This window comes from Perca flavescens, chromosome 12 (genome assembly GCF_004354835.1).
Source record: "Perca flavescens isolate YP-PL-M2 chromosome 12, PFLA_1.0, whole genome shotgun sequence".
Classification (NCBI taxonomy): domain Eukaryota; kingdom Metazoa; phylum Chordata; class Actinopteri; order Perciformes; family Percidae; genus Perca; species Perca flavescens.
Genome location: NC_041342.1, coordinates 7,430,060 through 7,448,794, shown reverse-complemented (window position 1 = coordinate 7,448,794; position 18,735 = coordinate 7,430,060). Strand labels below are relative to the sequence as shown.

Below are 18,735 nucleotides of genomic sequence, written 5' to 3'. Positions count from 1 at the left end.
GTTTTCGGCCATCCATGAGCAATTGTCAGCTACCTCCCTTATGGCTTTCCAAAACCGTATAGCTGTTGATATGCTTCTTGCGGAAAAGGGAGGAGTCTGTTCCATCTTTGGTGACCAATGCTGTACGTTTATTCCAAATAATACTGCGGCAGATGGTAGTCTCACCAAAGCTCTGGACGGGCTCAGGTCCCTTAACAAGAAGATGAAAGACCATTCTGGAGTTGACACTTCACTGTGGGATGGATTCGGAGACATGTTTGGAAAATACAGGCAATTAGTCTTCTCAATCCTAACTTCGATAGCTGTTTTTGCAGCTATTCTCACCTTATGTGGATGTTGTTGCATTCCCTGCATTAGAGCATTGTGCACCAGATTGATAACTACCGCTATACAACCGGTAAAAAACGAAATGTCTGAAATGTATGCGCTTCTCGCTCCAACTGGGGAACCTCAGTGCATTGATGACGGTGAGGTCGAATCAATGCACTTCCCTGACCTATTTCCTGACACAGGAGATTATGAACACACCCTTTGAGTGTAACACTTTGAGCTATGTAATGACTTTGGGACTGAAAATCTGAGTAGAAGAGGTCTACAAACGAAAATGAATATAGTACACAAAGTGAATAAACAGGAGGGAAATGTTGGAGAAATTGTACATAAGTTATTCCACTCGTTTACTATATTCTATTACTGTTATAATAGTACATACCAAATGAAGATACTATTCTGTTGTTGCCTTTATAATATGTGTTTGTGTGAGTTTGTTACAGGAACTGTGGCTCAAGGTGAGAGGATGCAGACAGTTGCAGTTATGCCCGGCGAAGAGGAATTGGCTACATAAGGCTGAGAAAGACAACTCTGCTGTCAAGCTTAGATAGCAAGCAAGAACAAGAGATAGCGTATAGTAGCAAGCAGTCATACCCAAAAATGTGGAAATGTTCAAACTGGTTTCAACTGGATTTATGTGTGCACCCTTCCCCTTTAGCAGTTGAAACCTTATGTACCTAGGGCGTTCCTAATGAAATAAAAAGCAAGAGGAGCGGAGACTTTTTCAGAGTGAGTTGGGAGGATTGTAACTGAACAGTCTCCGAGCACTCTCCTTGCAAGTAAAACTACTCAATTCTCTGTGTCTTTCTTGTGTGCAGGTTGTGTTACAAGTGTTGGGGGTTTATACCCAACAATAAAACAGTGGTTGGCGTATTTTCTAGACATAGTTATGCTCGAGCTCTCTACAGCAAGGATTAACAAAGCCAAGTCATCGACTATAGACTTATGGAAAAACGCAGCAGCACATGTATCAGTCCTAATGACCACAACACCACAAGAATTAGAGGAGAGCGACTAGTCAAGGTGTGATTTTTGTTTTTGTTTTTTGTATATTGGATATTTTCCTCAAGACCACAGAGGGTGGGGGGTGGCAGAGGGGTTTGGTTCTTGTTAGAGTGCATTTATTTGTTCTGTATGTTGTATGTTAAAAATATAAAAATAAATAAAAAGTATTTTTCTGGTACGATATTTGTACTTTTACTCAAGTGTTGCTTTTAAGTATTTTATACAAGACTGCTGACATCAACACCCAGTCGCTCACCGGCCCTCTACAACGCTGATTGCAGTATTTGGCTTTTTTTTGTCGTTCCAGACAAGCCTCAACGGAGCAACCCCTTTTTAATACGTCTTAAGCCTTTTGGGTTTGAATAGATATCCTCGTTATTAAAATGAAGACTGCAGACATAGGTGCTCCCACGAAGAACTTTAAATGTAGCACCCTCGTCTCGTCTGATTGCTGTAACCCAGTGAGCTTGCATTCCATCATCCGATGGAAAGTCGTGGAAACTTAAATATGCGTGCATTTGCTTGTTACGGAACACTACAGTGACATTTACGAGTGGCATAGTTTAGTTCCGTAGATATATATACTGACTAGATGTCGCCTTGGACTTCTAAGTATAGCCAGGTGAACAAGAGTTACACAAGGGTTTTCTCCTTAAGAAGTGTTATGTAGTTTGCTTGTGGGATTAGTACTGTAGTAGCGTTCTTTTTTATTCAAGGGGGCATTGTTATGCTATGAGGAGCGGGTAAGGCAAATCTCGCATTAGCGCCTAGTTTTGCCGAGACACCAGAAACAAGGAAGTGGTAGTACCAGTAGGTGACTGCCGTGGTGTGGATTTCTGTTCATGTGTCAGGTAAATATCCATATAAAGTTCGGTAAAATATGAAAATGGTTATAAGTGTTAGCAGATGAGATAATGGTTAATATAGAAGACTTAAGGTTGATGAATGATGATTTTGTATTCCTGACGATTTCTGTAGATCTGTAAATGAGTTTTGTGTACGTATCTCCACCACGCTGAGGGCAACACTGAACAGCGGGGTTAGCGTGAGTAATGCTAAAGTACATGTAGGCCTATAAGCAGAATTATCTCATTACAATGTATGCTGACTGTTTAAATAAGCTATGTCCATTTGTCCATTTGTATGTTTTCTGCTTAATCTAGAGGGCAGATATATGCGTGTTGAAATCCAGGTGTGTGTGTCTTGGATCACAGGCTGCACACTGGGGTGTAAGGGAGTTAATTATATTTTTTTTGAAATTTGTTTCTGAATTGTAAGAATTTTTATTTTTCTCATGGAATCAAAGTATTTTATTTGGAAATGACTATGAGTTGTGTGGCTTAACAAATGTACTTAACAAAAGTTTTTTTTATTTTCTTTATTTATAGAAGTGCCACTACTGTTGTCTAGCGTTAGCTAACGTCTGAGGTTCAGTTTAATGAAGTTTAGCAATATGAGTTTGAGCCTGGGTACTGTTGCAGTGGGTAGCGCCCACCAGTGTTCATCAAGTGCTAAGGAGAACTGTTAAAGCTGATGGTTTTCTCAGACAAGGAAATAGGGAAAAGTTATCATTCTGTTTGGTTGTAATTATAATTGTCCTAAATACTCAAATATAAAAAAAAATATCAGTATTAACGCTGTTCTTTATTAAGGGGAATAAAAACCCACAACAAAAATAATTTAATTGTGTTCGGTCTCATCATTCTTGAGCAGGCCACATAAGCACAGATCAGCACTAAAGATGCCGGACTTTTGTGCTGCTTATGGATGTTCGAACAAAAGAAATGAAAAAATCAAACAGCAAGGACATTTCACAGGTGAGAATGTGTTTTATGATATTGAATGTTACAAAATAATATTTCATGTTTCAGTCCTTGGTCGACGACCGTGTGTAGTTAATCTATGCTAGTTAGTTAGTTAGTTACCCATGCTAGTGCTAGTTAGTTTTGCCAATTAGGAAAACAACAACAATGAAAAGAATGTATTTATATCAATGTAATATGATCGTAAGATGTTGGAAATTTGGCCACACAGTTGTGTCATTGTAGTTTGTAAAGTAATTTTGCTCACTTTCAGAGTTATTTCCGGCGCATTACAGGCAACGTTCAACCACAGGATGACACCGTGTATCTCTCAGCTGTTGACATGTCAACTGTGGTGTCAGCTGAGGACGACGATGACAACATAGCATCCTCTCCCTTTGAGCAATCACTGGTGTTGTGTTGGACCATATTTATTTAGCAACAAGCTTTGGGTGCCTCACTGAGAACACACTTGTTTACCTTGCGGGAGTTGTAGTTAGGCAAGTCATGAGAAAACTTGCATGCAATGAATGTTGTAGTAGTTTGGTAGCTTCAAGCCATCACATATCAATTTCTGGATTACAGTGCAGACAAGATGTTGTTCCCAGAGTTGCATGACCACATGTTTGAAACCACTGTTGAGGACAATCATGTACATCTACTGGTGAAAATGGCATCCTCTATATACTGTAAAGTAAGGATGCACCACTTAGCCAGACGTGAAACTGAGAAAATTATAAAAAAGACATTGTCAGGCATAAATACACCAAGTTGGTCCATTTTCATCATCAGTAGTTACATGCTGCTACATGCTGAGGGTTGCTTAAATCAACAGCTTTCTTCTTCTGTGTTTTTATATAACTGTGTCATGTAATATATAACCTTCTGTATACTGTAGTTTTCACTGTATATACCTCTAATTTATCTATTCAAATTTATTTTAATTTTATTGTGCTCAATCTCTACTTTCTGTCTTGTGCAATACCTGATTTCCCCTCTTGGGATCATCATAGAATTGTCCTATCTCTAACTGTATTGTTTTAGCAACCCAACACATGGTTCTCAACAGTGGACAGACATATGTGAATGTGAACTGCAACATCCCAAGCTTTCTTATAGTCCGTGTCAGTTTTGTGGTTTCTTTCTAAATGCAGTGGCTGACAGTTATAGTTGGTGCATATAGTGTTTAACATACTGCTTGGAGTACGCTTAACGCCGCAAGTCTGTAATGAACATGTACAATGCATCAGAAAAATTTCATCTGATTACAAATTCTTCTTTCAATTTTGCGCTAACTCACTGGAAGTGTATATAGTTAATAGTTTGGGCTGTGCTTTCTGTTGTTGTTCAAAAGATAGCCTTTTTCACTTAAAAAACATCAAATAAAAAAAATACAAAACAAATTATTTTGTAACTGTTGTTTCTGTTTAGATATTAAATATATTCCCACATTGTTTGCACTCAGTTTACGTGTTTTAACTAAGTTCCTCATACGTTCAGCAAATTTTCATGGTAAGACAGCTAAATTAATGTATAACTTAATGCCTAAATAAGAACAAGAATAATGAATGTGCTACTACATGAACTATCAGGAATGTACAAGAACAAATAGTATCTATTTCAGTGTTAGGACCACTTTAATTGAAGGGCCATACATGAAAAAGTCATAAAAAGTTGATAACAAACATTTGAAATTCAAAGGATACATATAAGCACTGCTTTGACTGGTCAGTATTTTGGCCTGTCCCTTTAACTGCAGACTATAAATATATATAAAACACTAACTCAGGATGAATTAATAACACCTTAGTTGTTGCATTTATTAATATATTGTTTTTTGCATTAACTCATGCATGATAATATTAGTTATTGTACATTAATTCATGATTTCTCATGTATTTAGTATTGTTCTTTGTATATATGTATTGTCTTGTCTGAGTATGTACTGTAAGTGATTGGTCTCGTGTCCCCACTCGTGGCCTGCACCTTGACGTGGTGAGTGGGCTTTAAACTAAGACAGGTTAAAATGGTGAATTTATGAGTCTTTTGCAACATGTTTTCTAGTTTTAGCTGCCGGCATGCCACGGTCCATTATCTGCTAGATGACTTCTCCCTCTCAGACAGCAATGTCCTTTTCCTGCCCAGAGTTCATATTACTTGCCCGACACTTTATTTGATCCAAAGATGATTAAAAACAATACTTTAAAATTGTAACTGTGCAAAAATTTAATTTGTTTATCAGTTGTCTGGTATATAAAATATTACACACTTTCATATAGCCTACTGTATGTAATATATAAACATTTGCTACTTATATGCAACCTTACACGTTTTGCTTTTTCTTAATAAACCCTTCTAATCATTGTTGATGTTGTACCGTCTGTCTCATATTTCGATATGAAAGGAAATTAAATGCTTTTATTATCACCAGGAGGTGAAAATGATTGCCACCATACATAATGTTTAACTTTATTATATTATATACTTCACTTTGCCATGTATTAATTAGTAATGCTTATCAAAATAAACAATGGATGTTTTGAGAAAACCGTTGTCTGTAACTTTATCCATGTACAGTGTTGCCATTCTCCCATGCAAGCTACCGCTGATGTTAGCTACTAGCTGATAGCCCTGGCAGTTTTGGGAAACGCTAATGACGTTACATCCACGTAACAGGCTTTACATGGATACATACATACATCCGTACATCCCTCGGATGTATCATAAGATAATACCATGGATGTATTAATAGAACACATGGTGAATTACAGCCATTAGCTGCTGGAGCTACATCCATTACATTATTACAGCTACAGGACTCAGAACAGTCATATGAGTAGTTTTTTTTGTTCTAAAAAGCCTTTTAAAATGTCAATGACGTCATACACATATACGGCCGGAGATACTGCTTTACGGCAAGCTCTGAGTCGCTTCCTTTTTTCTCTCGAGGCATTGACAACACAGCTGATAGGTTAGGCTCTTCCTGTTAATACCATTGGTTAATACATGTGCTAGAAAGAGGTTTGCTAATGTTTTAAAGACAACGCCGAAATATTCACTCTGACATTCAGGCTCTGCTTCAGATGCCGTCAAGCTGGATCTCCGATCGTAATCAGTCCTTCACTGACCAATCAGCATTCATTAGCAGAATGCTAGCGTGTTATGGGCAACAACGAATCACCCTATAAGAAATCAAAATGACATAAGTACTTGTTCATTCAACTTTCGACCTATAACCCATGTTGAACTTGCAAAAGCTACAATCAAATCTGAGGTTTCTCAACGACAATCGGGCGAAAGAGACACATTTAGCCGTTTAGCTCCATAGAGTCCCATTCATTTTGCACTGGACCGCGATCACCCCCAGTGGAACTCTGGTGGAACTGCAACCAAATTTGGTACAATGGGGCTGAATTAGGGAGTGGAACGGCTCTCCGTAGACCGGCTTTGGCTATATGCACACGGAGGTGATGACGTACTTCCGCTAAAATCTCAGCCCCGCTAAGCCATTTCCGGTAGCGCTGAGGCGATTGTTTACAAAGCGATATAACGATAGCAACAACAATATGACTAGTAAGAAAATGTTCAAATTTCAGCGAACCAACAACAGTACAGCCGAGCATTGCTGTATGCCTCTGTGTCAAGCTTCGAGCAAGTACAACAGTTTACTTAGTTTTCATACATTTCCATCTGACGTGGAAATCAGGCGAAAATGGCTTGTTGCTATCTGGAGGGACAAATTCACAGTTACTCCCCATACTCGAGTATGTAGCCGGCATTTTAATAAGGAGGATGTTCGTGAGCCAGTGTCAGAGACAGGAAGGCGGCTATTAAACAAGGGAGCTGTTGATTTAGCCCTTGATGACAACATGTCTCTCAGAGATGAGATTCTCAAGCTGAGGGAACACGTCGAGAAGCTGACAATGAATCAGCGCTTTGGAATTCATTGTTTTGCTGCCTCAGACAAGGACATACGTTTTTTCACAAGGTAAGATGTCCAGATTGTTCTGTAGTACTTTTGCAACAACAGATATAGTTGTGTGTGTGCGTGTGTGTGTGTGCGTGTGTGAGAGAGAGAAAGAGATATGAAGGCTAACGGAGTTGTATATTTGAAATGCTTCCTAGTAGTTTCATAGTATACACTGATACAAGATTTAAATGCTAATATCTGAATTGTTTTTATTTAGATTTGCATCGTATGACGTGCTGATGAGATTCTGGGTTTTAATAGAGCCATCACTGCCATATATGGTCAGTGTGACACAAGCACAGAGAGGCACCTTTACAGAGCCAAGTTCCACTGTAGTAAGTAGTAATTTACATGGACCATACAATACAACTTAAAGGGATAGTTCACTTCAAAATGAAAATTGTCATCATATACTCACCCTCAAGTTGTTTCAAACCTGTATGAATTTCTTTCTTCTGCTGAACACAAAGGAAGATATTTTGAAGAAAGAAAGAAATTCAGTGAGTATATGATTTTCATTTTGAAGTGAACTATCCCTTTAACAAAGATCAGGGCTAATAGAGGTTGAGAGAAACATCATGCAAATTGTATTTCTTTTTAACAGACTCGTTCCCTGCAGCCCATTGATAAGATGTTCATGTTTCTCAACTACCTGGCACTGGGTTCAAAACAGCGTGACCTTGCTGACCGGTATGGAGTCCACCAGTCCACAGTCAGTCGGATCATTACAACGTGGAGCAACTTTCTGTACACTGTGCTAGGGTCTGTGAGGATCTGGATACCAGAGGAGAAAATAAGGGCACATCTGCCAGCTGAGTTTAAGGACTATGCAGTCATCCTGGACTGCACAGAGCTGAGGTGCCAGTGCCCTTCATCACTTCTCCTCCAAAGTGAAATGTTCTTAGCATACAAATCCCACTGTACTCTCAAAGGGCTGCTTGGAGTGGCTCCTCATGGGGCGGTCACATTTATCTATCCACTGTATGCTGGTTCTATCAGTGACAAACAGATCATGCGAGAGTCTGGAATTCTCTCCCTTTTGAGACCTGTGATGGCCATCATGGTCAACCGAGGTTTTCTTGTTGATGACCTTGTGCCTTGCAAGATTTATAGGCCAGCATTTCTCTCTGGAAGATCCCAGATGTCTGCCTGTGAGGTCAGGGAGACCCAAGCAGTTGCACGCCTCAGGGTGCATGTTGAGCGCCTCATACGGAGTGTTAAGGAACACAAGTTCTTTGACACAGAGATTCCACTTCGGCTTTTTGGCAACATTAATCAGCTGCATACTGTTGCATGTCTTCTGACAAATTATGAAAACGGGCCTCTTGTAAAGGCTTGGGCAAAGAAGCCAGAGTAGCAGTAGTAGAAAACTACTTTCTTTAAATGTACATTTGTAAATTACTTTGTATAAATTGATTTTTATAGTTCCTCATGTTATGTATGCACTGCTGTACATTGCACATACTCTTTGAATAAAGAACTACTGGATTATTTGCATGTTATATGTACTTTACCTCACCAGTGCTTTTAAGCAATCTGTAATAAAAGAATACTTTCATGCAGTGAATTACATTTACTGAATAATAACCTTTATTTAGGGCTCCCAAATTGCAAACAGTTATAAAATACTATTTTTAGGTAATGAATTATTACCTAAAAAAATGAATAGGAAGAACATGTAACATGTAATTTAATAATAGATTATGCAAATACAACAAGAAACATAGTAATATAATTAAGAATAAAACTTATAAATATAAACTTGAATCAAATATGTACAAATATTTTGAAATGGATTGAACTGATAAGAGCTGCTAGATTAGAACTGCTATTAAGAGAAAGAGAAAAGAGAAATTAACAGCATTCTGTAAAGAAGCGTGACAGGCTATCAGAATCTAATTATTTAGCGAAGCATAGAGGTAACAAAAAAAGAAATAATCATGTGTAGTGATTTCATTGTCTCTTGGAATCCTCTGAATAAACATGTCTTCCTGTGTGTAGACAACAAAGTCACACCAGTTCAAACCAGAAATCAACATCTGGCCCTGGATCTGCCAAAAGTAGGAATGAGATTTCCTTAATGTGTGTGTGCCCTCGCTGATCTTAATATATGGGCAGTCAACATAGCTTGCTACATTGGGGCATTTCATTTCAACAAGGCCAAACACTGTCTGCCCCTTTGGATCGTACACAATGCCATCAGGTGATGACCCCATCCAGGGTGCGTCAGGGTGGATAAGGAAGCCGCAGGGATAGTGGTTGACCTCCCTTACTCTGCAGTACTCCTCTACTGCAGCAGGTTCCATGTCAGGCCCCCTCCTCATGTCTGCAGTCTGATGGCTAGGTCTCAGAAGTCTTTTGGCAAGATTTTCAGCAGAGCTCTGTGCCCTGGTGTGACAGACCTCTCTGAACTTAGTGGAGGTGATGCTTAGTTGGTGCCACTCAATGCAGGAACTCTGCTCTTTTGTGCTGTTGGCAATTTTGTGTGCGATTTCTAATGTTGTTGCCAGGGACATCATCTGGTGCTGCTGATGTTCAGTGCAGACAAAAGAGCAGGTAGAGGGTCCCAGCCTGTAACCCTGAATTGGCAGCTGTGGGGGAGAAGGAGCATCTGTGTGGGGACAGGTTTTTGGAACTCTTTTTGCTGGCATATGATAGGATAACACACTTCCTTCTTGCACTTTTCCAAATGCAGAGTCAACCAGAGGAACATTAATGTCCATAGCCATAGTTGTTATCAGTTGAGCCACATCACTTGGAACATCATTTTAGACTTCATCCACTCTGAGTGTGGAAAGTTCAGGCAGAGCTGAACTGACGCCATTATACAAGTTGCTCCTATGGAAAAGACAAAATAATGTATTTATTTTTTTAAATGAGCCATAAAGTAAGTTACATATAAGTTGAACCAACAAACGAACAAAATAACTAAAAAAAATGCTAACTGCCAAAGTGTGGACTTTCTTGCTTAAACAACTGACATTATAAATACTAACAATGGATGTTAAAATATAATGTATCATATGATGATATTACTACTTTATCTGAAGCCTCACTGATTACTACAGAAAATGTCTTAATGATAATAACAACAATACTAACCTGATGCCTTCCATCAGTTTTCTTTCCTTGGGTCTGGCTGAAAGAATCACCATGTCATAAACCAGACCAGGTTTAACACCTTGCATTTAAAAAAAAAAAAAAGGTTATCAGTAAAAACAAACATCCATAAATAGAATCAAAGTACCCTATTATAAACATTAGTTACCATGGATCTTGGCTTATGCCACTGTTGTTCAGTCTCTGTGCAGCTGTGTGTTGGGGGAACAGAGGTGATGCTTAGCTGGCAATAATGTGCAGTCTGGTACAACAGTGCTGCCACATGATTACACAAAGCTGTACCCGCCACACAGGTACACTGGCAGCTTTGGAGCTGCACAGGACGGGCATCCCCAAGCACAATCTGAAAATACACATATCTGTTATAACAGAATAAAAGTGAAGTTTTTTAAAAGGAGAATACATGAGTACATGAGTACAGTGAGAATGTTTGACAAGACAAACAAATATGAACCATCGACATATAAAGATGACGTGGAAAAAATAAATTAAAAAAATAACTACTAAACAATTTGTATGAGCTAAAATTGTTGCCACAATATTATTATTTATCTCACTTTACTCATCCTCAACAGTGGACACAGAACGTGTGTCAATGCAGTAACAAAACAGAACTCAGTTTCTGTGAATCCCAGTGATTAGCGTACATATTTAAATATCGATAAATATTACAACACACCAGTATTATTTATGGTATGGTAAATGGAATATGTCTTTAAAATAACCTTTAGCAGGATAATATGCAATGATTCACAGAAACTTTGATCTGCCGAACGTAACCTGTCTCATGAACCATGAACCAGTCTGCGCTGAACCTGCAGGATAACTTTCTCTTACGCTTAAGCTGTGATGCTTTTGGCTTTTCCTCATTGATCTGTAGCACTCAGCCCTAATGGTTACCTCTCCTGTCCTTGAATCCTTGTTTGAAACTGACATTGACAAAGGCGTTAGGAAAATTGGATGTGATTGACACATAATAGTAGACAGACCGACACATAGCCTACGTTGCATCTGCTGCGCTAGCACTAGATAGCATGCATGCTAAGGGCATACAAACACAAATACGTCCAGATCTTACCTTCAAAATTGTGGATGTAGCTCGAAACATACAACTTGAAGCCCTTCTCCTTCTTGGTTGTCAATGTATGACATAATGTTTGTATAATTTGACTCACGTCGTTGACCGTAACCCTAGGGACATCTTGAAGCGACAGAGTGAAAAACGCCATAGTTGTTATTGACGCTATGTGTGCGCCGTCGACACCAGATGTAACCTAGCTGGCTGACTTGGAATGCGGAAGAGAGTGTGCATATAGCCTATTCACTGGCAAAAGTTGATGTAGTCAAAGGGCCAATTCCCCTTATTCACCGCGCCTCCATCTTGAAAACCAAAACGAGGCTAGGGGGTACACTCTAAACCGGAAGTTCAGTGAGAGAGCGCAGCGGGCGTCTGTCTTCATCAGGTCGTCATGGCGGTACCTGTGTGGACTACAAACCTTTCATCTCTTCCGGAATTAAAAGTGGACTATGTTGAAAAATGGGCAAATAACGACTGCAAGATTCCGCGGGCTGTTTTGCTGAAAGGTTACAGCAACTGGATTGAGGGATATGTGCACGACGTGGAAGGTAATACACGATGATGACGGCTTTTTTTCTGAAATCAACATTAGCTAACGTTACTTTTATGGTTAGCTTGTTAGCTAGCTAATACAACATTACAAGCTGATGCTAAGCATTGTTAATATATATTAACCACACCAGACTGACTGTTATTTTGAGTGTTAACAATACATTATTTTCCCGACAGTCAAGAGTGGCGAGACAGTCAGTGTGAGAGCTAAGTCTTTTCGCTCAATGCGAAAAAACGAGGCACCTTACAACATTCAGGTATCATGACTGTGGACAAACTGCTCCGTTTGCGGAGTGGTGCCACTGCTAGAACAAAGATGCTTGCTAAACGTTCAAATGTTCATTTTGATCGTTCATATCAACAGTTCATCTTTCCCTGCTAGACTAAAAATAACATATGTGCAGTTAATGTGATCTTTAGCTAAAAGTGTATTGGAACCATCAGTCAAAATGGCTTGTTTCCAATGTGTCACTACAAAGCAAGGCAGGGTGCTACTGTTGGTTATTTAAGTTAATAAATATTAAGTATAAGTAAGTTTGTTTACAGGCATGTGTTGCTCAGTTTACACAGCGGTGTTAAGTAGGGTTGGGGAAGGTACTCTTCAGGTCTCACAGGTAACACAGATGCTAAAAACGAATCAGTAATGTCGTTCACAGGGATGCACAAACCCAGTAACATCATTTAATTACTTTGAAACTTATATGCATCTCGGCCTCAAAAATATCTTATTTTAATAAACAGCTGGTGTCAAACCGCTTGTCAAATTACTGTTATTCCCCAACCCTGGGTTTTAGTACAGTGAGTCTCCAACATATTAGGTACCCTGCAAGCTATATTAATCAGTATCATGTCTGATGTCTAGAACAAACCTAGCAACTTAAACATTGACTGTTATGCTTTCATTGCTGGAACATGAAAACGCCAGTTGTACCTAATTAAATGCACACTCAGTGTACATCACCATGCTCTGTAAATTCATGTTAGGTATTTATATCACCACCTACTTTGCTAGGCCAGTTACATATTCTTTTAAATCCTTAGTTACCATGACTGTTTGGATCTGGACCAGACGTTTAGAAAAATATGTTTGTATACCTATCTAAATGTGAATGTGTTCTTAAACTTGTTTGATTATTCTTAAAGGTGGAGCTGTCCTTCGAGGAGCCATTCATTGGCAAGACCACCTGCAACTGTAAAGCTGGCTTGGGACAGTGCAATCACCTAATAGGACTGCTCTACACGCTGGCCCACTATATAAAAATGGGGTATGCATCTGTCCCCCCAACTGCAAGCAAAACATCTCTACCTCAAGCCTGGCATGTTCCATCAAGGACATTAGGTCTCACCCCAAGAGCAGTTAGCACTGTGACAGTATCCAAAGTTAAACCACCATTGGCTAATGCACCACCAAAGAAAAAGCAGCACTCTACTAAGGGGATTGTATCTAATTTGTATTGTCCTGTGCCACTTCCATTACCAAGTGCTGAATTTGCAGAGACTCTTCGTAGCAACCTGGCTAAAATCGGCAGTAAGAGCCAGATGTTAAAGTTACTGGAAGCAAACTGTAAGCAGCCTGCTGATCTGGTCTCCACAGAATTTGGGGACCTTCCCCGGGGTTCTGTATTAACTTACCAGACTCAACGTCCACTGTCCATTTTCAGTGAAAATGACCCTGAACTTCCTCTACCTCCACAGCCATGCTCATTTAGCACTGCTCTAGATGATACTGAAACATTCTTCTATGGTGGCCTGGCTGTCACACTGTCTGATGCAAAGCATCTAGAGATGGAAACCAGAGGACAAAGCAGTAGCAAGACCTGGCATCAAGTACGAGCCAAACGCCTGACATCATCATCATTCAAAAGAATCTGCTCCAGGGTGAGAGATTTTGACAGTTTGGCAGCCAACATGAAGGAGAAACAGTTGACACAAACTAAAACAATGAAGAGAGGCCTTGAAATGGAGCCAGTTGCTGCTGCTGAATACAAGGAAATCACTGGCAATGAAATCTACACCTGCGGGTTTGTAATTAACCCCCATGCCCCACATCTGGGGACCTCACCTGATAGGAAAGTGCGTGACATTAGTGCAGAACCAACCTACGGACTTCTGGAAATCAAGTGTCCAGACAAGGACAGTTTTAAAGACTGTGCATACTTGTACTGCAAGCCCGATGGAACCTATGCTCTGAAGACAGTCCATGAGTATTACTACCAGATGGTGGGACAGATGGGTATCACCGGTATGACATGGTGCGATTTCTTTGTCCAGTGCAAACAGGACCATCACCTGGAGCGGGTCCACTTCAACCCTGAAGAATGGGAAAACATGAAATCCAAACTTGACAGTTTCTTTTTTACATACTTCCTGCCTGCCTTGTGCAACAAAGGTACATAAAAAGAGCATCAATGAAATGAAACACAGGAGCCCATGTTTAAAGGTAGTGTTTTATTTTTCAGAGGTTTCAGGTTTTTTAAAATTTCAGAGTGCTTTATATTTAAAAGTTTTTGTGAAGTAACATGTTTCTGATAATGTCACACACACACACACACACACACACACACACACACACACACACACACACACACACACATCTGTGCAGTAGATGAAAAAATGAAAAATTACATAAAAAATAAACACTGTTAAAAATAAAAAACTTGACTGTAAAACAACCTGTCAGTGTAATTCAGTGTGCTCCATGGTGTGGACAGGATAATTTCAAACCAGTCCATAAAAGACAATTTCAAGGGTGCACTGGCACTCTTTAGAACAGAGGCCCTTGGAAGTTACTCAAGAGGGCACAAACAGTCCACAGTTGATTGACAGAGCCCACTAGTGTCATTGGTAAGACCGTATCGAATATGTGATACTCTTTGATCCTCCTAATGGCACGCTCAACATGAATGCGAAGTCTGGCTATGGCTTGTGTCTGTCTCACCTCTTCCTGGCTGAAATGTCCACTTGGGCCTAAAAAGGGCGGGATCACAAGGGAGACATTGATTTCAGTGAGAAGGTCCTTGATGAGAAATCCTTTATCCGCCATGACCTCATCGCCTTCCTCAAGTAGACACAGGATCCCTGATTCTCTTGTGATCTCCTTGTCAGATATCGAACCTGTATACAGGTCACTGACAAATGTGACTAAACCTGAGGGAGAGATGCCAACTAGGCCCTTAAAAGTGGTGTTACCTTTGTAGTGGGAGTAGATTTCAGAGTTGAGAACTTTTGAACTAGGCCTCTGCACGTGTATTTCTGTACAATCTAATATAACTCTTGTAAGTGGGAAAGTGCTTTGGAAACAAGGAGGCATGAGCTCGTTTACAGTTTCTCTCGAAGGCCAAATTGGAAGTGATCCTAACATGAATTGTAGATAGTTTGCCCAGGTTACACAGATCCTGCTTACAGTTGACTGTGACACATCAAAGCGCACTGCAAGGTCCTGTTCAGGAAAACCTTGCCTAAGACGACAAAGAAATAGAAAAAACTGGTCAATGACGGCCAGTTTAGGAATGCTAAACCCCTGCCTTACAATTTCCCCGTCAGCTTGCCTTATTCGCTGTGCCTGACTCCACCCTACCATGTTTTCTGCAGTAGGCTGTAGGGCCATAAACACTGCTTTCAGTGTGTTGTAATCAGGAAAGCCTGTGAAAAACATGATGTTCTTATCATCGCCTTGGAATCTTGAAAGGAGAAACCGCTTGGTTTGAAGACGTGCAATTAATTCTGCTTGATCGTTGATCATCTTGTGGGCTTCCTTAAGTTGCTCCTCCAGTGGCGGGGGCAGTTCAGCATAATCATGATCGGGGTGTGGAGGGGCCGTCTCTGTACTGCAAGGGCAATATTGAGGGACATAATTTTAGGAGAACATATTTTAAACTAGTAATCAATCTCCCATCTGAGGCCAGTCATTTGCAAAACAATGCTTTTCTCTTAAAAGTGATATTTCCCTAAGTAGAACAGGTCAGTAGCAGTCACCTCCAACATAAGCTGCTCTGGAAATCTGCTGTCACCACCAACAATATATAGAATAATATTAGTTTTTTAACACTCAGTATTGTTTACTACAAAGAGATATTACTTTTTGAAAGGTTAGATCCCAGACAGAATGAAATATATCCGGGTACAATATTTATCATTTTCATGTTTTAGATTTTCAAAAGGATTAAGTGGTAACTACAGAGGGGTGTACTACAAAGTGAGGTTGATGGGTTAGCTAGGTATGTTGAGCCAAAAGCCAGAATTTTTTATGTCACAAAGGGGGCTCTCTTAACCTGGCTATATTATATATAGTTGTTATGTTAAATAAACAGGAGGCACTGAGAGTGTACTGAGTCAATAGCTACTGTATTTTCTAACAGAATTCCTCTGATCCTAGCAATCAGATAGGGGGAAAAATTATGTTCAGAGAGATACACGTCACTTACCTTAACTCATTGGAATTTACATCACCCTGCTGGACATCCTCTTCAACAACTGCAGTGGTTGCATTACTGGAAAGCAGTATTACTGAAACTTAGTCACATGAAAAGAGGTCTTAAAAACATTATGGACTAAGAATGTAACTGCACAGAAATATACCTTGTAGTTCCTCTGACGATAGACCTCCTTGCAGGCCTCACGGTGCTATCAGTCCAGGCAAACAATGTTGGAACAGCACCCTTCTTCAACTTTCGCATGCCAACCAGGGTCTTCAAAAAAGACTCTTCTTTGAAGTGATCTGAACATACTTTTGTGTCCCCGTGGATCTGTAACGTTAGATATTGAATGGATGTTACTGTTTATAGTTGTGTGCTTAACTTGGTCTAGATTAGCAATGGTTATCATAAACAGGCACAGGTCACGTCTTGTTTATATTCTGCTGTAAGACACGGTTAGCCACGGCTTAGCAGACCAGGCTAGTCTAAAGAGCTACAACTTGCTTAACTTTACCCCCGAATCAGCCCCTCGCTCGTTATAACTTAAAAAGTACCGGTTCGTGGCTTATCAAGCCATGTCTATTTAGCCAAAAGGTTTAGCTAGGTATCTCTATGCTAGCTAGTTAACGTAAATATGGCTAGCTAAAGTTAGCGTAGTTCGTAAGCTAATGTTAATATCTTACCTTGAAGTGGCGACCTGGATCTCTTCTTATTTTGTGAATCCATTCACGGCAAAGTACATGATCTTTGGGGAAACGATGGAACGTTTGACCTGTATAGGATTTCTTTCTTTTGGAAGAAGTACATTTGGGAACACAACAATGCGGCGGCATTGTTGGTAACGTTATGACAGTTAGCCTACAACACAGCCTCGTTTTGGTTTAAGATGATGACGTAGGTGAATAAGGCGAATAGATGGATACATCAGTCCCAAACCCTACCTTGGTTACCTTTTTGAGTCCAAGGCAGCTGAACTCCATCTTGCGCCTGAGGAGGAAAGCAATGTCCGAAAGTGGTGTGTAGCCTTCATCATCTCCCTCGCTAACAAGTTGAGAGTGAGACTGCCGGACAACATCGAAGCATTGCAGTACATGTTGATTTTCAATGTGGAGTAAAAAACTCTAAAGCACAATAAGAGCCCTGGAGACATAAAAAAATAGCCAAGCTCCTTGGTAACCTTGGTTGCGAAAACAACACGCAAGACTGCAAAATGTTTTTAAATATCCCGGGCTGTCAGTAGACAGGGCGGTAAAAATGCATAGCAGCAAACCATCGGCAAAATGTTCATAAATGCTCTGGTAACCTGGCTATGTAGCCTAGCTGCCTTGCTATGCTTAGAATGAAATGCAATGTCCAAACATGCTAGCGGGTGACCTGTCGGCTAGCTGCATCATTTTGAGTGTTTAAACTATCTACAGTGGTCTATTTGGTGGTGTGTGTTTGCCCTGTTTAAGTTTGTGTGACATATAAACAACAATCCGTGTTGCTACAAGCGTCAATGTTCGCCAACAAAACATGTAATAAAAAAAATGCACAAGTAGCCTAGCTAGCTAGCTACCTGGCTAGGCTACAATGAAATCCAATGTCCGAACATGCTAGCGATTAGCCTGTCGGCTAGCTGAAAAGTTTGAGTGTTTAAACTAACATATACAGTGATCTATTTAGTGGTGTATATGCCCTAACTAAGTTTGTGTGTCATATAAAACACAATTTGTGTTGATAGAAGTACCGATGTTCGTGTAGAAACATTTTAATCACATCAACATTTTCATGATACGGCGCTGATAACCTCCGCCATCTTGGTCAGACTTTTTTTGGTAACTCCCGCCTCCAAACACAAACACACGGACTTGATTGGTTCTCGAGTGGTCCTCATTTGAATAAAGTTAAACTTTCGTCAACTTTATTTCACTCCCCTCGGCCATTCGCTCTTATCTCGCTCAATCAGGGCGAATTTCGTCTCCATTCAACCTCAATGAGAGCAAAGCGAAATTAGTGTGGAAACCTACCGTAAACCGACTCACTCCTGTTTTTTTTCTTTTACCTCATTTGTGTGTGTTGCTGGTATTCTTCTGCTACTGTGCGTGTAGTAATCTAGCTCATTAGCACCTCCATTGGAGTGGTGGTGGTAGAATCAATCAGGAAATGAGCTACCAAGACCGTGCACCAGGCTACTAAACGAGACCGAATGTAACCGTGCAACTTGGCAAGTTTGAGTTATTAACCAAGCCTTGTTTCTGGTGCATCTTGGATAATTGTGTTCATGGCAATTCACACATTATCAATGGGGAAGTACATCACGTACAAATACACGTCATGTTATCTTGGTAGTTATGTTAAGAGTGAATGTTGGGCGCCCGGATAGCTCAGTTGGTAGAGCGGGCGCCCATATATAGAGGCTTACTCCTCGATGCAGTGGGCCCAGGTTCGACTCTGACCTGCGGCCCTTTGCTGCATGTCATT

General features: G+C 40.2%; 2 protein-coding genes across 4 annotated transcripts; one reads left to right on the top strand and one right to left on the bottom strand.

Annotated features, from left to right (window-relative positions):
• The first annotated feature begins 11,584 nt into the window (after positions 1–11,584).
• LOC114564853 (uncharacterized) lies at positions 11,585–14,318 on the top strand. 3 transcript variants are annotated; one of them, XM_028592470.1, is made up of 2 exons: positions 11,585–11,853; positions 13,001–14,318. In XM_028592470.1, exons 1-2 carry the CDS (start codon positions 11,836–11,838, stop codon positions 14,252–14,254), a joined length of 1,272 nt encoding a protein of 423 aa, XP_028448271.1. In that variant the 5' UTR covers positions 11,585–11,835; the 3' UTR covers positions 14,255–14,318. The 3 variants fall into 3 exon arrangements, with proteins under 3 accessions (XP_028448271.1, XP_028448272.1, XP_028448269.1); XM_028592471.1 differs by lacking the exon at positions 11,585–11,853 and adding an exon at positions 11,986–12,114 and having other exon boundaries at positions 13,553–14,318; XM_028592468.1 differs by lacking the exon at positions 11,585–11,853 and adding an exon at positions 11,986–12,114.
• A 146-nt stretch (positions 14,319–14,464) lies between these two features.
• LOC114564852 (uncharacterized) lies at positions 14,465–17,174 on the bottom strand. Its single transcript, XM_028592467.1, has 4 exons — positions 16,956–17,174; positions 16,436–16,602; positions 16,282–16,347; positions 14,465–15,684 (listed from the first exon to the last, which is right to left on the bottom strand). Exons 1-4 carry the CDS (start codon positions 17,103–17,105, stop codon positions 14,622–14,624), a joined length of 1,446 nt encoding a protein of 481 aa, XP_028448268.1. The 5' UTR covers positions 17,106–17,174; the 3' UTR covers positions 14,465–14,621.
• Positions 17,175–18,735: the final 1,561 nt, after the last annotated feature.

Bases quoted from the DNA above. Each gene is read 5' to 3' on its own strand.
- LOC114564853 (XM_028592468.1), top strand. From the start codon at position 12,082: ATGCGAAAAAACGAGGCACCTTACAACATTCAG. The intron at 12,115-13,000 runs GTATCATGACTG...TTATTCTTAAAG, and splicing joins AGGCACCTTACAACATTCAG to GTGGAGCTGTCCTTCGAGGA.
- LOC114564852 (XM_028592467.1), bottom strand. From the start codon at position 17,105: ATGCCGCCGCATTGTTGTGTTCCCAAATGTACTTCTTCCAAAAGAAAG. The intron at 16,603-16,955 runs GTAAGATATTAA...CTAACGTTACAG, and splicing joins ATCCAGGTCGCCACTTCAAG to ATCCACGGGGACACAAAAGT. The intron at 15,685-16,281 runs GTAAGTGACGTG...TTGCCCTTGCAG, and splicing joins GTAAATTCCAATGAGTTAAG to TACAGAGACGGCCCCTCCAC.